Source organism: Scatophagus argus, chromosome 14 (genome assembly GCF_020382885.2).
Source record: "Scatophagus argus isolate fScaArg1 chromosome 14, fScaArg1.pri, whole genome shotgun sequence".
Lineage (NCBI taxonomy): Eukaryota > Metazoa > Chordata > Actinopteri > Scatophagidae > Scatophagus > Scatophagus argus.
The window spans coordinates 22,443,477-22,455,878 of NC_058506.1; the positions used below are offsets into that span (position 1 = coordinate 22,443,477).

Consider the following 12,402-nt stretch of genomic DNA (forward strand, 5'->3'; position numbering starts at 1 on the left):
CTCACAGCCGACTAACTGATGATGTTTGTCCTGTTTTGATTTCACAGCTCAATAAACTGTACAGCGTTTCATTATTATTAAAATGTCAGAACTGGTTTCTCTGGACCGAAGGAACTTAAACCTGCACCTCAGCTGTCAGATCGACTTCCTGTCAGCTGTAGTCTGAATCTGCTCTGCCTCTGCTCTGAGGCCGCCACAGAAACCAGACGGTGGTCCCAAAGGGTCCTGAGGACCAGGGTTGGCTACCTAACTGTGATGTCACAGATGATGCTTTTAGGCTCCGCCTCCCAAAGCCAGACCTTCAGTGAGCTCAGAGTCCTGCACCGAGGAGGGGATGTTTGTCAGCAGCTTGTCAGACTGAGGAGTCGCTATGGAAACGTAAACACACCCCTTTCATCCAGCTAATCACTCTGACATCCGAGTGTGAACAATAAAACGGACGTCACAAGGTGTTTGCCTCGCGTCAGGAAGCTCCTCCAGGTGTCATTAAACTATTAACCTGTCATATTTGTACACGATGTACACGATAATAAAGTGTTTTCTGCTTTTCACTGAAATATTTCTAGTTCAGAAGTACAGGATAAATAAACAGCAACACACACACACACACACAAAGTGTGTGAAGGTTCACCTTTGACCAACACTGCTGAGTGTGTGTGTGTGATGGATGAAGGTGTGAATTGTGTCGTGACATTAACCAGCTGTGTTTTAGCCCAGTTTTCACTGCAACACACACACAGTGACCCAGTTTGGCAAATGAGAACATCGGGTCACCTTTTGGCTCTGAGATGTGCGCGCACACACCTCGGTGTGTGTGCTCTGATCTGATTGGTCATCTCAGTGTGATGAATGGGACCGGCTGGGCGGGGCGGCAGTACTGTCGACCAATCAGAGCGAGAGTTGGTCTCATCAAGAGAACAAAAGAAACGGAGTTTGTTACAGGATGAACGTTTGATGAACGTTAGTTAAATATTCACAACAGACTTGTTTCACATATACTGATGATAACAGTAACTGTACACGGCTAGTACACGGAGTACTGCGGTGTGTATTTACATCCCGTCTTTTGTTCAAAGCTGCTCTGATTACGGCAGGATGAATGAAATAAATGTGAAATAAACTCTGGGGTTCAAGAAAAGTTTGCTGAATATTAATATTCGGAACAAAATAAATAATGAAATAAATCAGGCTGTAAATAAAAACACGATCAAATTAAAGACAAAAACAAACCAAACTTTGTCTTTGATGAAGAATCCACTTCCTGTCGGTGGGCGGAGCTCGAGGCCTCGTTAGCCGCTCGTTAACATCTCGTTAGCATCTTCAGCACCACGCGCGCACACACACACACACGAGCTAATTAACAAACACTCGTTAGCGCTGCTGATGCTAATTTGGAGGGCTAATCAGTCCAGTTGTCCGTCAAAGTGTCGAACATGTTTGTCATCAACAACAACAAACAAACAGTTTGATCTTAACGAGCTGCTGCGTCTTAACGAGTCCCGCAACAACAGCAGCCCCCTAATGAGATCAACAAGCACTAATTAGAACAAACACACACACACACACACAGCAGGTTCACTGAGTATTTGCAGCCTCCTGATTAATGACTTTAACTTAAGTGTGAACGGAGAAAAACAGTTCAGATTTAAGTATTTTAAACGTTGGAATCTGACGATGAAATTCGTTCATTCGAAGCGGATGTTTGCTCACCAGACTGACAGTCAGACGTCGACTCGTCTGCAGTCACGAAGACGAACACCGACAGCAGCAGCAGCACCGACCGAAGGAGGCGGGATTCACTGAACAACAACCGACCCACTGACGCGCACACACACACACACACACACGGAGTCTGAGAGGCCACCGGCAGGTCCTGCTCCCTCAGACGGTCTGACGAAGACTCTGGTCTGCGGAGGCTGATTAATTGATTACCGTCGGTATGAAAGTCTTATAAAAAAGCGAAAACTCCGCTGAAGTTGTTTTCATGTTTATTATCTCTAACTAATCACACATCAGTTCACTAACACATGAATTTGTCGAGCTTTGACCTCAGTCTGTTCACATTTTGAATAAAAACTAACGATGCCTGAATATGACAGACGTGAATGATGAATATTGATCCTGATGGACAGCAGGTTTCTTCAGTATTTGGGCCTCTTCACATCCACCCTGAAACACAAACACACGTTGACCAACTGGTTTCCATTTTCTCTCTGCTAGTAGAACTGATTGGTTGAGCTCCAACATCTTTATGACTGTGATAAATATTGTGATTGGCTGAGCAGATGATGAGCTACAGAAAACAGGAAGTGCTCACCCATCAGCCTCCATCTTCTTCCTCTTCTCAATGATCTGAAACACGGATAGCATTTAGCATCTGTTTGTTTGTTTACTGTCTGATTACAGACTGTTTATTGCTTCAACATGCTCTGTCGAGTCTCACCGCGCTGATCTTCTTCCACTGTCGGTCCAGTTCCGCCTTCTCGTTGGTCTCTTTGAAGCGCCGCGTCTTCCTGCCTTCAGACATCTTGATGCCATACTGGAAGGCAGCCCTGCAGGGACAAACATCATCATCAACACACAAGCAGCAGACCATTTTGTTGACCAGGACAAATGAAAGGCGGGCAGTTCAAAGTCACACAGCCTGACTGAACCTGTGAGTCAGAGCTGAGGGATAAACACACACATACTTAGGCAGTGCCTCCTTGTTGTTCATGTAGTCTGAATATTCCTCCTGAGTGTCAAAGTCCCAGCGACCCAGCGGACCCTTTTTATTCCCCTGAAACAGAACAAACAGCACTCACTTCCTGTTCCCTCCTTCACATTAAAGCTCACAGACAATCATTAATATCAGAACTGCTGAACTGTGACAGAGTGAGCTGCAGTGAAACAGCGCCCCCTGCTGCAGCGTCATTTAAACACAATAAAAACCATTCAGAAAGTAGTTTTATTATTGTCCTAATAAAATACAACATTAGACAGGAAGATTTCTCTTTTCCATCTCATCTCCAGTAACAACTAAACTCCACAATATAAAAAGGCGTGTTTTCCGTTTGAAAAGTGCAAACAGAGGAAGACCATCAGCCACCACCTTCCTGAAGCACTCACACTACAACGGGTTGGTCAGTTTCTCTAAAACGATGAATTCATTGTTAATGGAGCAGTGATGCATGCTGGGAGCTGTAGTTACCTGGTCCATCTTACTGTAGTCCACCTCCTCATCACTGTCCACAGCCAGGTCATCCATCCTGCACACACGAACACAGTACATACTCATGACTGCATGACTGACTGAGTCTAACTCCACACTGCCCCTAGTGGCTGCGAGTGTCTTAGCCTCTTAGCACAACTAGCCTGGATAGCAAAGCGGTACATGTTCACCTAGCTGTGAAATCACTGCTCTGAAATAAACAGCAATGCTACCACTGTGGTTAGCATCTCTAGCTAGAAATGGTGGCTATGTGTGCTGACAACATAGAAGCTAATGATTAGTGTGTGTGTGTGTGTGTCTTACGTTGCGGGGTAACACTCTGCATATGAGTTGGATCCTCCAAAGAAATCTCCCAGCTGTTCTTTACCATCTCTCCTCTGAGAACCAGTTCAACGTAGTTAAGGAAAAGTACTGCTGTAATACTACACACACTATTGCGCTACTGTGCACACACACTGCACTCGTGTTAACTCCTTGTGTTACAGAAGGATATGGCTCCTGGCCCTGCCATTGGCTGCCTGCTGCTCCAGCAAACTTCTCATTGATCATCTTGATCTGCTCTCTGACTGACCCAGGACCTGAGGACAAACAGGCAGACAGTTCATAAATGTCTTGTTAGTTAATTTATCAGTTAACGTTTTAAGTTAATGATGAGCTGTGACTCACCTGTGTCCACCTCCATGACCTGCAGACACACAGACAGATGGACAGACAGACAGTTAGTTTCAGACAATAATAATAATTAATAAATAGAAGACTGGCGTGTGTGTGTTTGTGTGTGTATGTGTGTGTATGCAGGACCTGATGTTCGTCTCCTCGTGGCTTCTCAAAGTAGCTGTGTCTCCTGCTCTTGCCGTCATCCTCCCTGTCTCTCTCTCTGTCTCTGTCTCTGTCTCGGTGTCTGTCTTTGTCTTTGGGAGGTTTAGAGGATGAGCTGGTGGACAGGATGTAGTCCCCGACGTCGTCAAAGATACTAAAAGACAAACAGAGACACTCAGTCTGACTGTTGTCAGACATTTACAGCTAAATGCTGTACTGGTGTGAACTGACCTCAGGTCAGCCTCAGGGGCCCTCTTCTCATCCAGTTTACCTAAAACACAAACAGAGTTATGACTGACATCAGCCGTCCTACAGCAGGTCTTCACCGTCACTCCTCTAACTTAGCATCTAAAATAACGGCTTCAGGTGTTAGTCAATCATTTGTTGATTATTTCGTTGATCAATCGATCAGTTGTTTGGTCTATAAAATGTTTCCCAAAGCCCAAGATGATGTCCTCAACCCAAAGACTTGATTTGAGTTTGCTCAGGTGTTGCTGTGGTGTTTCCACAGCTGCTCACAGAGATACTCGACAAACTCCACAGTCATACAGACTTACCTTTGTCCTTCTTCTTCATCTTCTTGTGTCGCGTTCCCTGCCTGAGGTAGGACAGGATCTGAGTCAGCTTCGAGATCACAATGTCATTCGTGGTCAGAGTCGTCTGAGCCTGAACACACAAACACAAGCGGTTAATAATCACCGACATGAAGCGTCTTCAGGATGTGACGTTCACACAAAGACGAACAGACACCGAACAAGCCCGTAAGCAGTTCGATCCATACGTTTCAGTACCTCCATGCTGGGACAGTCCGCTTTGCTGCGGATCAGAGTCGTTGGGATGTCGGTGTCGGTGAACTCATCATCCAGGTCGACCACATACGCCATCCTGCCGGGCAGGAAGAGCTCGTTCCTCTCCACCTGACCCGACCTGAACACCACTCGGTAGATATTCCTACCTGTGGGGGACACAAACAGGCCCTCTGTAAGGTCTTATTTTAGTGGAATATTCCTTTACTATCAAAGAATATTACAGCTTTACTTGCAAGTTTACATATTGACAAATGGTAACTTTCCCACTTCTATCTTCCCTGACAGTTGCTTTAAGACCATCTTCATCATCAGACGATAATTTCTGCCACAGTCCATGAGTTATGACTGGATGACTGGAAACCAAAGGTCCAACTCACCAAGACGAGTCTTAAACTCAATCTTCTCCTCTGGCTCGATGTCCTTCCTGACACACGCACAGACAGACAGACAGACAGGTCAAAGCTCAGAGTGACAGACAGTTTCTCACAGTGAGTGCAGCTGAATTCTGATTGAACTCCACAGTTTATGGTGAACTGTTCCTTTAAATACTGATGGTGTGTTAAGAGGCTGCAGGAGGTGATGCAGAGTCTTTCAGCTGTAGCTACTAAATGCTTAAACTGTGAAATGTGCAGCATAACTGTGCTGTGTGTTACTGCTGATCTCCAAACACCCAAAGAGTGAAGCATCTGTCTACATGGATGATCTCTGAGATCACTCAGGTGTCAGACAGGTAACAGCAGGCAGCTCGACAGACAGCTGCTGAGCAGAGCAGAGCTGTCAGAACGTAATGATTGTGTCTGAACAGCAGCGTCAAAGTGAGATCAGTTCATCAGTTCTGAACAGAAAAGTTTGGGAGTGAAACGACTTCTCACATCATCTGATTACCGATGAAGAAAACAATCATCATGTTTGTACAGAAGTGTGTTATTTAAACCAGAAATGGTTTCGTACTTGGTTTCTTTCTGGACCTTCTCCATCATGTCTTCTTCTTCCTTCTCTTTACTGGTGATTTCAGCTCTCACCTGTGACACACACACACACACAATTACATTTTTTCAAACACGTACACAAACAGTCCAGTATCAGAAATAAATTCAGCTCATTTTAGCAACTGTTTGTTTCTGTCTCGTTTCAGAAGAAGCTCCTTTAAGCTGTTGCTCTGGTGTGGATGGAAGGTTAGCTTTAGGGCTAACATCTGGGATGGAGTCACAACAACATTGCAAATGTCACATAAACTCTCACCTTCTGCAGCAGAGCAAAGTCCAGACCTTTCACCAAGTGAGTGTGCTCCATGTCACCTCCCAAAAACTTGGACTCCTGGATGAGCTGACGACGTTTCTCTGCTGCAGACTTGTCTCTGAACGACATGAGATAAACACACAGATGTAAACACAGCAACACATCTCATAACTCAGGACATCAAAACTACTACGGTTAGCACTGTTAGCATTAGCTTTACTCACGCCTCAGCTGTGGGTCCTACAGCTCTGTAGTTAGCGGTGGTGCTAATCAGCTCCGTCTCCTCGTAGTCTTTGTTGACTCCATCTCGTCTCTCTCTCGCACGGTCTCTGTATTTCTCCGCCAGCTCTCTCTCTCGCTCCATCTCCTGCTGACGGAGCTTAGCATAGTAGCTGCAACAAATAAAAGATCAATCGTCAATAGCCAATCGCACTGAGGCTCCAGGTGGCCCTGAGCGGCGTCTGAATCAGACTTAGCAGCAGCTTCTCATTTGGCCTACACACAGCAGAAACACAGCAGGTCTAACGGTTGTTTTTAAGGTTGTTACTATGGTAACCAGACACTTTACATCAGGTAAAGTGTGTTTAATATCATATGATGTTTGAAGAGAGCTCTACAATTCATCAAAGAACACGTGATGCATCATTTATTTAATCTGTGAAGAATAAAAATGAGAACCAGGCGGGACAGGAAGTGGAATCTCCGCTGGCTGTCTGGCAACACCTCCAGCCCGAAAAAGCTGAGAGCATGTTTGCCCTGTGACACCAGTAAAAAGAAATATTATCCCATCAACAGTCTCACCTCTTCTTCTTCCTTCTCCTTGCTGCTGGATCCTCATCTTCGTTGTAGTCCCTTGGCATTCTGGGAAAATAAAATAATCCAGTCACTTCCTTTATTGTTACTATCATCACTGCTCAGAATTAAACTCTCTCCTGACAGCAGGGGTTTCTGTCCGCCATCACTCACTCATGGTGTCTGGACTTGGAGGGCGGGGCCGAGGACGGCGCAGCTCGTGGCGTCATCAGCAGCTTCCTGAAGTCATCATTGGTCAGTTTGGACCTGAAGAGACACATGGTTAAGACACACAGAGTCAGACAGAGTAACACACAGAGTCAGACAGAGTAACACACAGAGTGTCAGGGTACTCACTGAGCAGCAGCTCTGTGGTCATCCAGCTCGTGGCCCTCAGGAGCCAAAGGGTTGGAGTAACTCTCAGCTGCACACAAAAAACATGTTAGTGACTGACAGAAGGCTGCAGTGTGATCTAATGGTCTCTACCTGTTCCACTCATCTGCTGGAGGGGACGCAGGCCACAGACCCCAGCAGTCTGTGAGTCAAAGTGTTTTTGTTCAAGACACTGAAACCCAGATTGGACAGAAATGTGTGTGGTCTGTGGTCAATATGAACTTAAGGGCCTCCGGCTAAGAATGAGCTTCATTGTCAGTGAATTTGCCTATTTCCTTGATCACCTGATTAATTTGGTTCATTAAATGCCAATAGCATTAAAAGACTGATTTCTGTTTGGTTTGTGATGTTCATTCAGTGTAATGGCATAAATGACTCGGACACTTAATTAAATTAAGACGAAAGCTAATTGATTAGAAAACATATAAGTTTAACATTACTGCAGCGCAAGATGAGCAGAGAAGTAGTAATGATCACACTATCTGCAGGCAAGCTACGTGTGTGGAGTTTTTAGCTTTATTGTGAAAAGATGTTAAGGATATACAGCAGTAAAGTCGACGTGAAGAGATGCTCCAATATGGTATTTTACATCTTCAACTGCGGCTTTTCCGGTCTAAGTCAGGGCAGGTATAAATTTAACAAAACGTGAACGGAGTTTGGTTTGATGCCATCGGGCTTGAGTGAGGAGAGCCAACTGAACCTCATGAAAAAAACGTTTGTGCAGTTTGATAAAAACATTTCTGACTCGTGCCCGATGATCATATTTAACTACAGTTTCATCTGGATGACTTGGTTGGGATTAAACAGTTTAGTATGTATTAGCTAACAGTTCAGCTAGCATGGGCCTAACGGAGGCTAACAGTCTGTGCTAATAAACAGTGTGCTAACAAACGATTAGCTGACAGACTTCCGGGAACCCAAACTTACTTTCAGGCATCTCAGCGGAGTGTTGGGACGCTCCTTCACTCTGAAGGCGAGTTTGTTCCCGTCAGGAAACAAAGTGAACCTCTCTGTGCTTATTCTTAGTCTGCGCTGCTGGTCAGTTACGTTTTTTTAACCGGATCGTCACTCTGTTGTGACTACACGCCATTTCCTGTTTTGTTATATCTTATACAAGCAACTTGAGGTCACAGCGCCACCTGCAGGCCGCAACGACAGTCCACATGACCCAGTTATCCTTAAGGGATTACATGAAATAAAAGCAAAGGCCAGGCTTAATGAATAATAATAAATAATTTTAATTGAAAAAATTATTCTTCTACGTTTTCTTGTTCTGAGTGATATTTTTTAACGTACACATTTGACTCTAATTTCTGTAAACACAGCAAGAAGGAACAACAATTTTCCTTTGATATGTCTTGTATAATGCTTTTATCTGCTGTGATTCTCGTCTCCCTATAATGTAAAAATATTAAAATCTGATAATTAAATGTAAATGTGCAGATGATTTTAATTTCCTGTGACTTTTTTGTTCATTCAAAAAATGTGTCTGGTTGTTCTCTGAAATATTCTAAATATGCAGACTGCAGCAGTGTGTGTTTGTCTGAAACACACACCAAATCGCCTCCTGTAACACACAAGATTTTTGAAAAGCTTTGGGGGAAAACACAAATTAGTAGGCACTCTTCATGTGTGTGTTTGTGTGTCTCTCTCTCACACACACACAGCTGGAGTCCTGTAGTGCAGCACTGCCCCCCTCAGGTCAACAGAGTCACTGCTGAAGGATCTCCAGGACCAGCTGGTGTTTCTGCTGCATTGGGATTTATTTTCTGATTTATTCATCAGATTTGCAGGCATTTATTTAATGAAATATTTAAAACACAGACAGATGAACTCAGTATGTAAACTACAATAACTTCACATAATTAAAAAAACAATTTCATTTTTTAATTCTAACAGTTGCTCTGTGAGACCAAACTAGGCGTACATGATATTTTGACAATTAAGTAAGAACCCAATTTGTAAATCCAAACCCAGTAAATTCAACTCAAAATCACACTGAAAGCGTTGTGAACCTCCTTAAAACCTGCTTATAACTCAGTGAAGCCCCCTTCAAAACCAGCAGATTTCCCACAAAAGTCTTCCCTTAAATCAAATTGCTTTTAACCTATTAAAAATTATTTTAATTACCACAAATAATGAATACTTCTTAAATCTAATTAGCACTTCTTTTAAACACTCTAAAAATCTGTTTTAACCCCCTGCTCCAAAAACCTCCTTAATTAATAACCCAGAAAACAAAGCAAGAGAATAAAGCACAAGGAAACCAAGAGGCATTAATAATATTGAGGTTTATTCATATCAACACATTTACATACAAACTGAATGAGTGAAGCAGGTGAGCCAATCCTGGACTGAACCACTTCCAGCAGGTAGGAGGGGGGTTAAGGTTTGGACTGAACCAGAGTCTGTAGAGCTTTGGCCACCTGATCGGCTGACATGTTGTCCACTGCAACGCTGCTCTCTTTACCGAAATCTGAGCACAAAATGTTAGAATTCTTAATAAGAGGACATTGATATTTTGACTGAAGTCATAAATACAAAACAGAACACGCAGCAAAAACAGCTTTTGTTTTGACGACTCACTTAAACACATGATCAGACCTCATTCATATCATATCAATTCAATGAAACATAAAACTGAAGGAGACAAGACTAAATTCACTAAACTCAAGTTTGAAGAATTTAGTGATCTGAGTTTCTTTTTGTCTTAAAACAGTGAGAGCAGTCCAAGTGCCAGCTGAAGAGTCAGGGATGAATGCAGCTGAGAACTGGCTCTGAATAAGACGCAAGATGTTGACTTTAAATAGCTGAAGTTTGGGTGTGCTGAGCTTCCGTCTGTTCGCTCTTTTGTTCATTTGAAACAGGCCTCTAAGTGGACCGGTGCCAGATCCGCCTCTACTTTCTGAGGCGGCTGAGGTCCTTCAACATCTGCAGGACGATGCTGAGGATGTTCTATGAGTCGGTGGTGTCCAGTGCCATCACATATGCTGTTGCCTGCTGGGGCAGCTGCCTGAGGGTGAGGGACACTAACAGACTCAACAGAATCATTAAGAAGGCCACCATGTTGTGGGAGAGGAACTGGACTCTCTGACAGTGGTGTCTGAGAGGAGGATGTTGTCCAAAATAAGAACTATACTGGACTTTCCCTCTCACCCTCTCCACAATGTGCTGATGGGCTACAGGAGCTCGTTCAGCCACAGACTCTGACTCCCATGATGCACCACAGAGCGACACAGGAAATCATTCCTGCCTGTAGCCATCAAACTGTTAAACTCAGCACTGTGACGGACACATGGACATACATTTCCCTAGAAATGTATAAATGTATAAATGTATAGATAAGGTAAATTTCTGATTTTTTATATTTTGTTACCATCTTTCATTTTCTTGGGTGGGAAAATTGCAAATTGTAATGAATTTCCCCCTCTGGGATAAATAAAGGAATCCTGGTTCTGATTCTAAGTGATTCGTGGTGTGCAGACTCACCGTATCTGGCCCAGACTCGAGCCTGAACTCCAGAACATTCTCTGATCAGGATTGGGAAGTCTGGATTGGACTTCTTCAGACTCACGTAGTGCTGCTCCACAAAGTCTCTGCAAAACACACAGAGATGCACTGACATCAGAGGACGAGACCACACCTGTCCTACACCTGTGATTACATCAGCACAAACATCATTTCTGATTTTGACATGCTTTCTTTTCAAGCAGATTCAATATTTGTGATGTTTTAAGTTAACGCTGTAACAAAAAAAGAAACATTTGTATCTTTTATTTTCCTTTTCTGTGTATATTTTTGTTCCTAACAGACTTTCTCCAACATATATTTAATTACTTATTAAATTCGATTGTGTCATTTTTTTATTGTTTACTGCTGTTTGTATTAAACATGGACTTTATAGCAAATACGAACTGTTAATATTGTTTTCTGTTCCTACAGTAAAGATTTGAGCTCTGGATCAGGACGGGAAATAAAGCTGAATACATCAATAATGCAGTTAAGTTATAAATCCACAAGCGCATTTTAAACTTTATTCTTATTACTAAAATCAATCAGTACATTAATTTGATCTGTGTTGACGCTTTCAAGCTAACTGATAGCCTTTAGCTGCTCTAACGTCATTGTGATGTTAGCAGCAGCAGCAGCTAGCCGTTAGCCGTTAGCCGTCTTCGGGTCGTTCTCTGTGGTGCTAAGCTATCAGGCAGCAGGACGCAGACAATTTTTATTGATATTTGGGTGCACAAAGCAGCGGCTGTTCCCAACTCATTAAGCCGCCTCGGAGCTCACCTGGCCCCCTTGCTGGCTGCAGACCTCTGGCAGAGGTGGATTCGGATCTCTCGGAGGTTTTTTCCCAAACTGGAGCCGACACTCCTCACTACGGCGGCCGCCATCTTGGACTCCTGATATCTCTCAAGGACGGGCGGAGGGCTCTGATAGCCCGGATGTTATGCTGCCAGGTGCCGCTGCGCTTTGATGCCCAGAGTTTATTCTAACAGGCATCGTTTCTCTCCTTCAGGCCAAAGACAGAAAAGTCATTGCTGGAAAATAGTAAACTAAAATACTTTTAGCGTATTTATACTTGCTATTTTCTGTTACTTACATGTGTGGAGTAAATAAGAGTAATGTACTTTTCATGACAATAGATTCATCAGATGGACAGACTCACTTTATAGGTTAAAAATCATTTGGCACATTTCACACATTGAGACATACATTGTTCACTAATTTCTGACATTTTAAATTAAATTAAAAGACCAAGAAAAGAATACCCAGATGAATTAATAATGTTGCAACCCAAAAATATTCGTTATGGGATTAATTTGGAGGAAAAACAGATTGAATTTACTGTTTATAAAGAAAAGGAGCTGACTTTAAAACTAATCTGCCACCCTGATAAACAGCTTGTCTTTATAAGTACATTTCTTCAAGCCAAAAGGTTTAAAAGACTCAACTCAAAAACAGACTAAGTACAATCTATAACAGACTTTTATTTTGTAGTTTTATTTTTTTTTATGAATAATAAAAAGCGATCAGAAAGCCTTCGGGATGTTGATTATCTTCACTTAAATTGTGAAAAACCAACAAATTGTCAAAAATGCATGTAGCCTGCCTCTTTTCTTTAGGTTTCTTTTACTT

The 12,402-nt window shown here is 43.0% G+C and overlaps 2 protein-coding genes across 2 annotated transcripts; both read right to left on the reverse strand.

Annotated features, from left to right (window-relative positions):
- Positions 1 to 1,971: 1,971 nt before the first annotated feature.
- Positions 1,972 to 8,351, reverse strand: ik (IK cytokine). Its single transcript, XM_046410533.1, has 20 exons — positions 8,191 to 8,351; positions 7,228 to 7,294; positions 7,045 to 7,137; positions 6,880 to 6,939; positions 6,303 to 6,470; positions 6,082 to 6,196; positions 5,791 to 5,861; positions 5,217 to 5,263; positions 4,822 to 4,985; positions 4,588 to 4,696; positions 4,262 to 4,301; positions 4,013 to 4,184; positions 3,878 to 3,896; positions 3,705 to 3,789; positions 3,515 to 3,598; positions 3,191 to 3,248; positions 2,691 to 2,779; positions 2,444 to 2,552; positions 2,318 to 2,352; positions 1,972 to 2,169 (listed from the first exon to the last, which is right to left on the reverse strand). Exons 1-20 carry the CDS (start codon positions 8,198 to 8,200, stop codon positions 2,142 to 2,144), a joined length of 1,623 nt encoding a protein of 540 aa, XP_046266489.1. The 5' UTR covers positions 8,201 to 8,351; the 3' UTR covers positions 1,972 to 2,141.
- A 1,184-nt stretch (positions 8,352 to 9,535) lies between these two features.
- On the reverse strand, positions 9,536 to 11,711 carry ndufa2 (NADH:ubiquinone oxidoreductase subunit A2). The gene is made up of 3 exons (XM_046410583.1): positions 11,554 to 11,711; positions 10,753 to 10,859; positions 9,536 to 9,739 (listed from the first exon to the last, which is right to left on the reverse strand). Exons 1-3 carry the CDS (start codon positions 11,655 to 11,657, stop codon positions 9,648 to 9,650), a joined length of 303 nt encoding a protein of 100 aa, XP_046266539.1. The 5' UTR covers positions 11,658 to 11,711; the 3' UTR covers positions 9,536 to 9,647.
- Positions 11,712 to 12,402: the final 691 nt, after the last annotated feature.